Source organism: Gorilla gorilla, chromosome 8, assembly GCF_029281585.2.
Source record: "Gorilla gorilla gorilla isolate KB3781 chromosome 8, NHGRI_mGorGor1-v2.1_pri, whole genome shotgun sequence".
Lineage (NCBI taxonomy): Eukaryota > Metazoa > Chordata > Mammalia > Primates > Hominidae > Gorilla > Gorilla gorilla.
The window spans coordinates 65,437,041-65,451,341 of NC_073232.2; the positions used below are offsets into that span (position 1 = coordinate 65,437,041).

Below are 14,301 nucleotides of genomic sequence, written 5' to 3' on the forward strand. Positions count from 1 at the left end.
AAATCCCGGTAAGCTTAGAATCTATAATGAACACGTGCTGTTTTTCTCTGCTTTTTTTTTTTTTTTTTAATTATACTTTAAGTTTTAGGGTACATGTATACAATGTGCAGGTTTGTTACATATGTATACATGTGCCATGTTGGTGTGCTGCACCCATTAACTCGTCATTTAGCATTAGGTATATCTCCTAATGCTATCCCTCCCCACTCCCCCCACCCCACAACAGGCCCCAGTGTGTGATGTTCCCCTTCCTGTGTCCATGTGTTCTCATTGTTCAATTCCCACCCATGAGTGAGAACATGTGGTGTTTGGTTTTTTGTCCTTGTGACAGTTTGCTGAAAATGATGGTTCCAGCTTCATCCATGTCCCTACAAAGGACATGAACTCATCATTTTTTATTTTTTTATTTTTTATTTATTTATTTTTTTAAGAGTTCCAGGCATTAGATTTATTGTTTTAAAATCTATATTCATTATATATGTGGGTGTATGGTTTTGATTTTTTATAAATTTTAAAACAGCTTTGTTGAGATATAATTAACATACAATAAATTTTTTTTTAATTTTTTTAGTATTTATTGATCATTCTTGGGTGTTTCTCGGAGAGGAGGATTTGGCAGGGTCATAGGACAATAGTGGAGGGAAGGTCAGCAGATAAACATGTGAACAAAGGTCTCTGGTTTTCCTAGGCAGAGGGCCCTGCCGCCTTCCACAGTGTTTGTGTCCCTGGGTACTTGAGATTAGGGAGTGGTGATGACTCTTAAGGAGCATGCTGCCTTCAAGCATCTGTTTAACAAAGCACATCTTGCACCGCCCTTAATCCATTTAACCCTTAGTGGACACAGAACATGTTTCAGAGACACAGGGTTGGGGGTAAGGTTATAGATTAACAGCATCCCAAGGCAGAAGAATTTTTCTTAGTACAGAACAAAATGGAGTCTCCTATGTCTACTTCTGTCTACACAGACAGAGTAACAATCTGATCTCTTTCTTTTCCCCACATTTCCCCCTTTTCTATTTGACAAAACCGCATCGTCATCATGGCCCGTTCTCAATGAGCTGTTGGGTACACCTCCCAGACGGGGCGGCTGCCGGGCGGAGGGGCTCCTCACTTCCCAGACGGGGCAGCTGCTGGGCGGAGGGGCTCCTCACTTCTCAGACGGGGCGGCCGGTCAGAGATGCTCCTCACCTCCCAGATGGGGTGATGGCGGGGCAGAGACACTCCTCAGTTCCCAGACGGGGTCGTGGCCGGGCAGAGGCGCTCTTCACATCTCAGATAGGGCGGCAGGGCAGAGGCGCTCCCCACATCCCAGACGATGGGCAGCCAGGCAGAGACGCGCCTCACATCTTAGACGGGATGACGGCCGGGAAGAGGCGCTCCTCACTTCCCAGACTGGGCGGCCGGGCAGAGGCTGCAATCTCGGCACTTTGGGAGGCCAAGGCAGGCGGCTGGGAGGTGGCGGTTGTAGCAAGCCGAGATCACGCCACTGCACTCCAGCCTGGGCAACATTGAACACTGAGTGAGCGAGACTCCGTCTGCAATCCCGGCACCTCGGGAGGCCGAGGCTGGCAGATCACTCGCGGTCAGGAGCTGGAGACCAGCCCGGCCAACACGGCGAAACCCCGTCTCCACCAAAAACACGAAAACCAGTCAGGCGTGGTGGCGCACGCCTGCAATCCCAGGCACTGGGCAGGCTGAGACAGGAGAATCAGGCAGGGAGGTTGCAGTGAGCCGAGATGGCGGCAGTACAGTCCAGCCTCGGCTTGGCATCAGAGGGAGACAGTGCAAAGAGGGAGAGGGAAGAGGGAAGAGGGTCATTTTTTATGGCTGCATAGTATTCCATGGTGTATATGTGCCACATTTTCTTAATCCAGTCTATCATTGTTGGACATTTGGGTTGGTTCCAAGTCTTTGCTATTGTGAATAGTGCCACAGTAAACATACATGTGCATGTGTCTTTATAGCAGCATGATTTATAATCCTTTGGGTATATACCCAGTAATGGGGATGGCTGGGTCAAATAATATTTCTAGTTCTAGATCCCTGAGGAATCATCACACTGACTTCCACAATGGTTGAACTAGTTTACAGTCCCACCAACAGTGTAAAAGTGTTCCTGTTTCTCCACATCCTCTCCAGCACCTGTTGTTTCCTGACTTTTTAATGATCGCCATTCTAACTGGTGTGAGATGGTATCTCATTGTGGTTTTGATTTGCATTTCTCTGATGGCCAGTGATGATGAGCACTTTTTCATGTGTCTTTTGGCTGCATAAATGTCTTCTTTTGAGAAGTGTCTGTTCATATCCTTCGCTCACTTTTTGAGGGGGTTGTTTGTTTTTTTCTTGTAAATGTGTTTGAGTTTATTGTAGATTCTGGATATTAGCCCTTTGTCAGATGAGTAGATTGCAAAAATTTTCTCCCATTCTGTAGGTTGCCTGTTCATTCTGACGGTAGTTTTTTTGCTGTGCAGAAGCTCTTTAGTTTAATTAGATCCTATTTGTCAATTTTGGCTTTTGTTGCCATTGCTTTTTGTGTTTTAGACATGAAGTCCTTGCCCATGCCTGTGTCCTGAATGGTATTGCCTAGGTTTTCTTCTAGGGTTTTTATGGTTTTAGGTCTAAAATTTAACTCTTTAATTCATCTTGAATTAATTTTTGTATAAGGTGTAAGGAAGGGATCCAGTTTCAGCTTTCTCCATATGGCTAGTCAGTTTTCCCAGCACCATTTATTAAATAGGGAATCCATTCCCCATTTCTTGTTTTTGTCAGGTTTGTCAAAGATCAGATAGTTGTAGATATGCGGCATTATTTCTGAGGGCTGTGTTCTGTTCCATTGGTCTATATCTCTGTTTTGGTACCAGTACCATGCTGTTTTGGTTACTATAGCCTTGTAGTATAATTTGAAGTCAGGTAGCATGATGCTTCCAACTTTGTTCTTTTTGCTTAGGATTGTCTTGGCTTTACAGGCTCTTCTTTGGTTCCATATGAAATTTGAAGTAGGTTTCTCTAGTTCTGTGAAGAAAGTCAGTGGTAGCTTGATGGGAATAGCATTGAAGCTATAAATTACTTTGGGCAGTATGGCCATTTTCATGATATTGATTCTTCCTATCCATAAGCATGGGATGTTTTCCCATTTGTTTGTGTCATCTCTTATTTCCTTGAGTAGTGGTTTGTAGTTCTCCTTGAAGAGGTCCTTCACATCCCTTGTCAGTTGGATTCCTAGGTATTTTATTTTCTTTGTAGCAATTGTGAATGGGAGTTCACTCATGATTTGGCTTTCTGCTTGTCTATTATCGGTGTATAGGAATGCTAGTAATTTTTGCACATTGATTTTGTATCCTGAGACTTTGCTGAAGTTGCTTATCAGCCTAAGGACTTTTTGGGCTGAGATGATAGGGTTTTCTAAATATACAATCATGTCATCTACAAACAGAGACAATTTGACTTACTCTCTTCCTATTTGAATGCGCTTTATTTCTTTCTCTTGCCTTATTGCCCTGGCCAGAACTTCCAATACCATGTTGAATAGGAGTGGTGAGAGAGGGCATCCTTGTCTTGTGCCAGTTTTCAAAGGGAATGCTTCCAGCATTTGTCCTTTCAGTATGATATTGGCTATGGGTTTGTCATAAATAGCAGGGTCATGGGTGAAGCTGGAACCCATCATCCTCAGCAAGGTAACACATGAACAGAAAACCAAAAACCACATGTTCTCACTCATAAATGGGAGCTGGACACAGGGAGGAGAACATTACACACTGGGGCCTGTCATAGGGTAGGGGAAAAGGGGAGGGAAAGCATTAGGACAAATACCTAATGAATGAGGGGCTTAAAACCTAGATGATGGATTGATAGGTGCAGCAAACCACCATGGCACATGTATACCTAAGTAACAAACCTGCGTGTCAGCACATGTATCCCAGAACTTAAAGTAAAATAACAAATCAATAAATATTTCTTAAAATGTTGATTATCTTTTGAGAGGAGATTATGTGACTCTTCCTCTCATCAGAGAGGACTGAAATAACACTTTGGCCTCTGTCTGGTCCCTGTGGTTCTCAGGGAGTTTCCTATCTTGGCCGGCTTCCTGTGCTGGGCAAGGGGGAAATGAACCTAGGTGAAAAGCCTGTGTTCATCTCCCTTGGGCCTCAACACTCCACTGAGATATTTCTTTAGAGTTCTCATACCCATTTCAAGATGTTGAGGGTTCCTTTGGCTGTTTTCCTAAATCTGCTGAAGAGTGTTTGAAGGGAGGCCTTGGGTCTGAGGCCAAGGAGTTCCCCTTTTCTTCCTGACCTTCTGCCAGAACTCTCATTTGGCGCGTGTGTCTTCTTGACACTCTCTGGGCAGTACTGGTGGCAATTGAAATTCTTTACGGTGGTTTTTAAGCAGTCAGAGATGTACTTTGGTTTTACATTTCTCTAGAGAATGCCCATCTTATTCTCCTTGCGCGTCCAAATTGTTTTACAGCCATTTTCATTGTCAATGGTATTTTCAGCAGGTTTGTTTTCCATTAAGCCATCTACACATTACTAGGTCTAAGGAATATTTTTGAAGATATTGAGCAGACATTGATTATCTTCTGAGCCCTGGGCATGTAGATCTATGGGTGCTTAACATTGTAGCTACTTCACATTCACTCGTAGGCTCTTCGGGGAGTCTAGACAGACACTTAATCACAGGAAGGTGTGACAGGGAAAGTGCATGGTACTATGGATGCTCAGAAGAGGGAACACCCAGTTTGTTTGCAAAGTCTGAAATATCTTTAAAAGCTATTATTGCCACTTGATTGGTTGTTATATGGACTGAAAAACTGAGAGTGGACTCTCAGAGTAAGATTGGGACTGCCACAGTAAGATGGGATTCTTTCTAAAGTAAGATTTGGGCCAGCCCGAGCAACATAGTGAGACCCCCCACCCCAATCTCTACAAATATTTTAAAAATTAGCCAGATACAGTGGCATGCACCTGTGGTCCCAGCTTCTGGGAGGCTGAGTTGGGAGAATCACTTGCGCCCAGGAGATAGAGATTGCAGTGAGCCATGATTGCACCACAGCACTCCAGCCTGGGCAATAGAGTAAGACCCTGTCTCAACCTGACAAGCAAAAGATTTTGGGATTCAGTAGAGATGAGTCCTATAGGAAAAGGGGCAAGGAGTAGGACAGCCTTGATGAAGTTGGCTTGAGAAATCCTGGTAAATAGTTTCTTTATTGGAGGATTTCCTGGAGGTTTTAACATCCTAATGCATACTGCTATCCCCAGGAGAGATTATAGTATGTATTCCTAGGCTTATTTGGCTATATATTTTTTAAAAGCTTGGAAGATTTTATCAGATTATTATTTCACAAAAACGTACTCAGGGAAATAGCATTTCAAGCCCTTAAATCTCCAGATCTTTGCAACAGTCATCATTTGAGAAAAAAAATTAGCCCACTGGTAGATAGAGTTTTTTTTATAGTGAGATGTAGTGGACAGTGGCTACTGGATATAATAGATAATTTGAGAAAGAAAAACAAAAGGATATGGGTACCCACAGACCCATCTGAAAATCACTGCTTTTAGAGCTAGGTTATGTTTCATGAACTTTCACATATGATTTCTTAGTTAAATATCGACAACAACCCTGTGAAGGAAATACTTGATTATCATTATCTTCATTTTAGAGGTGAATAAGCTGAAGCTCACATAATGGATTACGTATGGGAGATGCTGAGAGTCAAACTGTGGTCCGTCTTCTGCCAAAGGCCACATTTCATCAGCTATTATTATGCTTTGTTAAGGAGTTTGTTAAGGTCTTTTATTTTTAACTTTTCTTGTTTTTTATTTTGTATGATTGTGATAAAAGTAATATATGCTTATTAAAGAAAAATAGGTGGAGAAAAGTAGAAAATACCTACAGAACCATCATTAAGTATAACTGCAGTTAATATGTGATATATTTCTTTCCAGTTGTTTTATACAATATTATGTAAGTTGAGTATCCCTTATCCAAAATGCTTGGGACCAGAAGTGTTTCAGATTTCAATCTTGGGGATACTTTGGAATATTTCCAGAATGCACTCAGTTGAGCATCCCTGATCCAAAAATCTGAAATGCTCCAATGAGCATTTCTTTGAGTATCATGTCAATTCTCAAAAAGTTTCGGATTTTGGAGCATTTTGGATTTTGAGTTTTAGCATTAGGGATTCTCAACCTGTGTACCATAGTTAGCCATAGTTACAGTTATATGTATTATATATACACATTATACACGTATGTTTCTATTTATGCATAAATTTATAAAATTTTGAATCCTACTTTAAAATCTTCCCTACAGACATGCATTTGGTTATTTTCACATAGTTAGTAAAATATTTTAATAAGTAAATCCACTGAACTAGAACTCAGAAACTTAACTTGTAACTCTTCTATGCAGACTGCCACTTGGCCATGGGCAAGTTTCTTGACATTTCTAGAACTCACATTCTTCATTTATAAATGAAGGAATTGGATCAGATCCTTAATTTTTAAACTGTGGGATCTCACAGAACCCGAGAGGGGCTGAGATTAAGAAAGATCAACAGAGCAGTCAGGACCTTGGCCCTTCACATGTGCTTCAACCCAAGCAGCGGCATTTGTAGATCTTTTATCTATTTGGGACCTAAGCACATATGGAAAAGGGGATTCACTGATTTTTTTTTTTTGAAAAAAAAATATAAAAATATTAAACCAGTTGATTTTGAAGCTCAGCAATTCTATGAGTTGCTGTATGTTATGTACATTTTTAAACATTCTTCACGAGGTAGAGTAAGCAAATATATTTTATTCTTTTAAATTATCTCAGGAAGCATGTAAGGACAAAGAGAATACCTGGTCTCTTGACCAGGTTGAAAAGTGTCCAAAGCACTGTCAAGTTGCTTCTTAGAAAATAGGCCATTGGAAATTATTATTATTTTTTTTTTTTTTGAGAAGGAATCTCGCTCTGTCGCCCAGGCTGGAGTACAGTGGCTGATCTCGGCTCACTGCAAGCTCCGCCTCCCGGGTTCACGCCATTCTCCTGCCTCAGCCTGGGCAGGAGTAGCTGGGACTACAGGCGCCTGCCACCACGCCCGGCTAATTTTTTGTATTTTTAGTAGAGACAGAGTTTCACCATGTTAGCCAGGATGCTCTCTATCTCCTGACCTCGTGATCCGCCCGCCTCGTTCTCCCAAAGCGCTGGGATTACAGGCGTGAGCCACCACGCCCGGCCGACCGTTGGAAATTCTATAAAATATGTCTCCTTTGACAACATCCATTTTCAGATCCAATTCAATGTGTGTCGCAAAAGACTAATAACCAGGAAATCAGTAGTCCCTGAAACGAATACATGTTTGAAAACTATTAAGTTTACCAATAACTGGTTTTCTACTTTCCTTATGTATATAAGGCTTTGCGTTTTGAGAGGGGTAATTTGGAAGTACAGCATCTTGATATTTTCTCTTGCTTTCACAGAAGGAAGAATCCTGCTCAAAAATGAGGTGAATTAATGCTTGGGCGCTCAGGAACCCTGGACAGCTACATGAGGTGTTTAAAAACTGCCCTGACCATCTTGCCAAACAAGTCTCTGCTCATGAGGCCCCACAGGATGAACGAGCCGAGGCAGGACAGTGTCCTGCCCTGTCGGAACAGTGACTGCTGACCTGCCAAGAGTGAGCTGGGGACTGCCTGCTGTCTGCCAGTACAATGAAGGAAGTGGTTTATTGGTCACCCAAGAAGGTGGCAGACTGGCTGCTGGAGAATGCTATGCCAGAATACTGTGAGCCTCTGGAGCATTTCACAGGCCAGGACTTGATCAACCTAACCCAAGAGGATTTCAAAAAACCCCCCTTGTGCCGAGTCTCCTCTGACAACGGGCAGCGGCTCCTGGACATGATAGAAACCCTGAAAATGGAGCACCATTTGGAAGCACACAAGAACGGCCATGCCAATGGGCACCTCAACATTGGCATAGACATCCCCACCCCCGACGGCAGCTTCAGCATCAAGATTAAACCCAACGGGATGCCAAATGGGTATAGGAAAGAGATGATAAAGATCCCCATGCCAGAATTGGAGCGCTCTCAGTACCCCATGGAGTGGGGCAAGACTTTTCTGGCCTTTCTTTACGCACTTTCCTGTTTCGTTCTCACCACAGTGATGATCTCGGTCGTCCACGAACGAGTACCTCCTAAGGAGGTGCAGCCTCCACTACCGGACACATTTTTTGACCATTTTAACCGGGTGCAGTGGGCCTTTTCTATTTGTGAAATTAATGGCATGATCCTTGTAGGACTCTGGTTAATTCAGTGGCTGCTCTTAAAATACAAGTAAGTCAAGTAAAAGCTCTAAGATTCAATGATTATGGGATTTGCACTCCAAACATCTACTTATTATTTATAAATGAAATTTATCAACTTGTTGGGATCAAAACATACTATTTTTTTTTCTTTTTTAAACACATACCCTGTTGGACTAACTTACTGTCCGGAAGCTTTAAAAGAAAATGTTGTTTGTTGCCTGTTTTATGCAAGATTCATACAGGATGATGAATAAGATGGTTAGGTATGATGCTCTGTTTTCACTTAATAAGAAAGAAAACTCTCAGACATCTTCAGACAGTACAGGCTATTGAACAACAGATCAACCACCTAGTCTTGGTTGGTGTTACTAACCCATTAAATAAATCGACAGTTGGCCTAAGCACTATAAATTGGCTGCATAGCTTTTCCCACACAGAGTCAGACATCTAGAGCCTTAGCAATATGTATTTAAAGATGTTTCACACAGAATTCAGAACACCTGTTCCAGAGTGGCTTGGGTTGTTGGGAAAACAATACCAAAGGGTATGCCTTTGGGTAGGTGGGAAGTGGATGGACCTGAATGGATTCCCACCTTCTACTACTACTACTTAAAGCAATATGTGACTGTTCCATTCAAATTTCTCAGAGTTTTAAGTAGGCAACTCCCACTTAGTTCCAGGTGTATCCAAGGTGGCTTTCATATCTGAAGCTCTAAACTCAACATGGACCCCCTCAGACTGGCTGTTTACTAGGGTTGCCTACATTGTTCCTTCACTGATGTTTGATTTTCTCCTTAGTTAAAGGAACGCCTTATGGTTTCCATGAATGAGGGTTGGAAATTGGTTTGTTAAAGAGCTGAGTTTCTCTCCGGTGGAGTGTGTTTCATGATCCACCATGTGGTTAAATATTAAGGAATTCATCTTACAGCAAGAAAACAAAATGCACACTGAGAGTTCATGCTGAATGTTCTTTGACAGAAATGATAAGGTTTTTCCTAGTATGTTTTATAACGACTCTTTTTTTTAACCTGATAAATTATATATCTACAAATTGAAATAAAAGCAGTTCCTGACACTTTCCCAGGGATGGACGGTCTTAACTGGTATAAAGAAAGCCATTTAACTGATCAGTGTTTATTTACAGATGGTTTGACAGCCCTAGAGTTTAAGCTGAATCTGAAATAGAATTGTTGGTCTGGGCTGCATTTAATTTGGTGGAAGACGTTTTTTTCTGTTCCTTTAGTTTTAAGAGGCTAATAAATAGGAATAGGCTTTAGAAATACAAGATACTTGGAGTTTATTAAATGCATTATTTTTGCTGCCAAACTTTAGTTCTGCTTTTGCCTTTTTGACTTTTAAACTTTTTTCCTAAAATCCCACTGGAACAAAATACCAGTACTGTACAAAGGCAAGGTCAACTCAAATTATGCTTCCTGAGTTTTCCCTGATATTTGTTGTTTTGTTTTTGTAAGTTTGCTCCTTTTCCGGTTTTTCATCACAATTTTTAAATTCAGGCAAATAATTTACTACCCCACAATATAACTTTGAGTAAGTCTTAACAGTTACGAATCAGAATCTTTCACAGAACTGTGACTTTTAAGTAATTTTATTGTTATAAAGTATCCTCTTAACCATAAAACTAATTTTCTTAAAGTATATTAATAATTACAATTTTCCCAACAGGAAATTTTCCTCAAATCTATTTCTCTTTAAGCTTTATGATTTTGCGTTTTCCTGGTACTTATTGACAATACTGTAGTCATTTATATATTTAAATTGCTCAAAGCAAGAAACCGGTTGATTTGACAAAATTAACTCAGTGCTGGAATGCAGGCAGCCTGGGATCTGGCCTCAGGTGTGTCCAACTTGCTGAGTGGTTTGGGTGGATCCTTACATCTCAGGAGCCTCGTTTTTCTCACAAACGGAATAATGGCGTCTCAGTCTAGATGATTTCTGTTGTCATATATATATACAACTACATTTTATTAGATTCTAACATAATTGGATGGGCCAATTATATTGAATTTTATTAGCTTCAGAGCGTTTGTGTCCAGAATGCATCCAACTAAGTCCTCTCTGATTTTCACCTCTGGCGGGATAGGGATGTGGGAAATGAAAGCAGAGTTGTCATGATCTTCCTAAGCATCGTCCACCCTGTCCTTCTACGGGGGTCCACCGCTGGTTTCCTGTCTCTCTCCCTGTGACCTCTCTTCAGTGTATCTGGCCCACCAGACAGGTAGGAGGTAGGAGGTAGGAAGAAAGATACAGATGACACATCAAGCAGTGAAGATGGATAAACTACCTTTTCCTGGCTCTCATAGAGAAGGTTAAAATCTTTTGTAGTATCAGAGGGACCCTTTGTTTCTAGTTATTTGGTTATTGCATTATAGCAGTTTTGTTTATCTGGCATTTTGGAGAAATTGATCCTTCTGGTTATGGGATATTCTTAGCAGAGAGTTAACTTCTCCCTGTTTTTGTATTTGACTCTTCTGAGTGTTGACCCCGTCCCCAATCTCCACTAGGAGGTGTACCACTTAGGAGCCTGTTTTATATGACTTCTCCAAATTAAGCCTATTTGGCCAGTAATTCCCAACAGAATATTTTTACTTTAATTTTAAAAGTCCTGGATCCCTTAAAAAATCAGTCTATCCTTCTTATTTCAGTTTCTTCTACTTTTTAGAGAAGAATCATGGGATGGAACTAGAGGATCACTTACTTAAGAAATGAGATCACTAGAATTTGGCCAAAAACTCCCAGCAATAAACCCTTTAACCAAATGTTTGAGGTGCTGGAAAATCTTAATCTTGGATTTGTGACATTGTGACATTTGGTTCTATCTTTATGTTGTATAAAATTGTCCTTTACTATTAAACATAGGTTTTGATTTTTTTTTGTACTTAAATTTTTCCTCCTTTCATTCTTAATGTCTCCCCTGCATATCTGTATGTATATATGTTTATATATACGTAAATCCACATGGGATTTCCATGACCTCTCAAAATGGAAAGCAACAATAATGCCTGTCCTTGAGAACTTTTTTGGTTTTTACAATTGTAAATAATGTTGTCTCCCCATTTAGAATTGGACTTTCAAGCCACTGACTAGGAAAAATTCCTGGGAAATCTCTGCATTTGTGTCAGACTTCACTGCAAAACAGGTATCCCTTGTTTTAAGAAAGCATGATAAAGAACATATTAAACTTAGAGATTTGATGAAGGCTGAAGATGTAAGGATTTTTCATGCATGGCTAAATCATGGCTAACAGAGTGGCACCTATGTGTGATACGTGTGGCTCAGCTCTACTGGGACATGGTGAACACCTGAAGAAGAAAGCCAAGGAGTAGGACTCTAGAGTTTCCAAGTCACCAGAGAAATTATGACTTAGTGTGGTGGTCATAGGTTCCTCAAACTCAACTTGCGTGAAACCAGATTTACTATATTTTTCTTCCAACTTTTTCTTCCTCGTATCTGGCCAGTGGCATTTCCTAGAAACCTAGAACTCCTCAGTTCCTTTTATCCAGATAGTCACTAAGTTGTTTCCATTCTAATTTTAGATCCATTTCTTCTTTCCATTTCTATTTAGAACTCCATAGTGAGTGCTCAGATGGAGAACCAGCTCCTTAGCCTGAAGCTCAAGGGCCCTCAGCATCTGGTCCCAATCTCTCCTGCCTTATCTCTAGCTACTCCGCTCCACAGTTTTCCTCAAACACATTAAGCCCATATCACATTTCATTCTATTAGTTGTATATATGTCTCCTTCATTGCTAAATTGTAAATTCCTCAAGGGGAAGAACTAGATCCTATTCATCATTCACCTTTCTATCCCAGTGCCTGGCACATACAAAGTGCTTACCTGAAATTCATTCATTCATTCAACTAGTATTTATTAAGCAGTATACCATATTTCAGGCACCGATAGACCCTGGGGATGCTCCACTGAGCAAAGGATCCTGATGCTTTCGTGAAGCTTATATTCTGGCCAGTGTAAGGGAGGCAGTAAATGAATATATGATATTGGCTAGTGTGATGGAGAAAAATAAAGCAGTGCAAAGGGCTAGCAAGTGTTGGAGAGAGTGGGGAGAGGCTGGTATTTTAGATTGAATGATCAAAAACCAGACTCCTCTGATTAGAAGATGGTTGAACAGACATCTGAATCAAATGAGAGTGAATACCATGCATGTGTTTGGGGAAGAGTAGTTGATGCAGGAGACACAGAAAGTGCAGAGTTCTGGCACTTACCTGAGGAACGGTCAAGGGTCCATGTGGCTGAGTTAGCTGGGAGAGAACCCTGATGCAGGAGGTCAGTGAGGTGTTAGCCTTGTGAGCCATGGATGGATAAGGAGTTTGGATTTTATTTCAAGTGTGGCAGTAAGCCATTAGGGGAGAAGGATACGAAAAACCTGGTGTTTTAAAAGAATGAAACTGGTGTTTAAAAGAATGTGGCTGCATTGCAGAGACTAGGGAAGCAAGAGTTGAAGCAGGGGGCCTGGTTGAGATGCCACTGCAGGCTGGGCGTGGTGGCTCACGCCTGTAATCCCAGCACTTTGGGAGGCAGAGGCAAGTGGATCACCTGAGGTTGAGAGTTTGAGACCAGCCTCACAACTTGGAGAAACCCCATCTCTACTAAAAATACAAAATTAGCTGGGCGTGATGGCACATACCTGTAATCCCAGCTACTCGGGAGGCTGAGGCAGGAGAATCGCTTGAACCCAGGAGGCGGAGGTTGCAGTGAGCTGAGATCACAGCATTGCACTCCAACCTGGGCAACAAGAGTGAAACTCTAAAAAAAAAAAAAAATGCCATTGCAGTAGTCCAGGTAGAAGATGATCATGACTTAGACTCAGTTAACATTTGTTTAGTGAATAAATTTTGTGGAAGGGTAATGAGAAGGGCTGAACTCTTTCTAGAAGCCATGACACTTACAGTTTCTAATCTTTTATAATGACAGGGCTGACTTCTGTTGCAGTATCTTTCTCATAGGAGGTTTTTGGGGGTCTCTGTGAATCCTTGATTTGTATATGGAATTTGATGGGGAAATAGCATTTACTAATTTGGGGAAATCTCCAACTTTGTTTGAATATATTTTATTTCTGAGCGAAATGAAGTCAGGTATATATCTTGATATGTGTTTTCTACCATAGCTTCTTTTGGGTCAGACATTTGCCTAAAAGGAATAGCATAAGACAGTTGTATAAGGAGAAATTAGATATCACAGGGTATATTAGTCAGTTGGTGGTGAAAAGATTTGAAGAAAGAACAGAAACCATTGGACAGTTGGGTTATGGGTTGGGGTCAAGGGTAGAGAGAGCTTAGTGGTAAAACATTCTGGCATAAACAGTTGCATCGATTTGTAGAGAGGCTAGTGAAATGGAAATGGTCCCTTAGTGGGTGACAATTTTCTCTGAAAATTGATCCCATGCCAAAAGGGAAGGAAGTAAAGAAGAAAAATGATGACCACAGATCCTGCTTGGGACCTGCCATGACATCAAGTTTTAGAACTGTTTCTAGGGGTTTTGTTAATCCTGCAGGAAGGAACAGATACAACTTTCCAGTATGGCTTTTCTGGGATTATATGCTGAGAGAACTAGGATGGATTTTTAGAAGTTTACTTGCATTCTGTATTTCATGTTTGGAGGTCACTTTGGGAAAGACTTTTTGTTTTGTTTTGTTTTTTGTATTTTAACCTTTGCTAAACCTTTTGGGGGCCTTATTTGTTAAGTGGGTATCAGCCAACATAAGAGATTATTTCTATAGCATTTTCCTCTCTTCTGTGAATGGAATCTAATTTCCAAGCATAATCTTTGTACTGATTGGCAGTTGCTTTTGTCAGATGCTAATCTGTTTTTGGTTTGTGTTTTATTCAATAGACTAGATTCTCCACTAACATTTATCTTTCATTTTACCCTATTTTAATCCCATCAGTGTTTCTTTTCACATTAAGTTGATTGAATCAAACTACTTAACTCCTCTTCTGTTCCCAAAGGTAGTTTATGACCCACAGACACTGTC

General features: G+C 40.9%; 1 protein-coding gene across 7 annotated transcripts in view; it reads left to right on the forward strand.

Annotated features, from left to right (window-relative positions):
- SGMS1 (sphingomyelin synthase 1) overlaps nucleotides 1-14,301 on the forward strand; it is a 313,766-nt gene that overhangs the window by 267,884 nt on the left and 31,581 nt on the right. For 6 of the 7 annotated variants that reach the window (XM_019035024.4, XM_019035025.4, XM_004049419.5 and 3 more), the window contains one exon: nucleotides 7,467-8,320. The exons of the other annotated variant lie outside the window; for it this stretch is intronic. In XM_019035024.4, coding sequence (XP_018890569.1) covers nucleotides 7,698-8,320 — 623 coding nt within the window. In that variant the 5' untranslated portion in view covers nucleotides 7,467-7,697. The remainder of the gene's footprint in view (nucleotides 1-7,466; nucleotides 8,321-14,301) is intronic. 7 annotated transcript variants of the gene reach the window in all.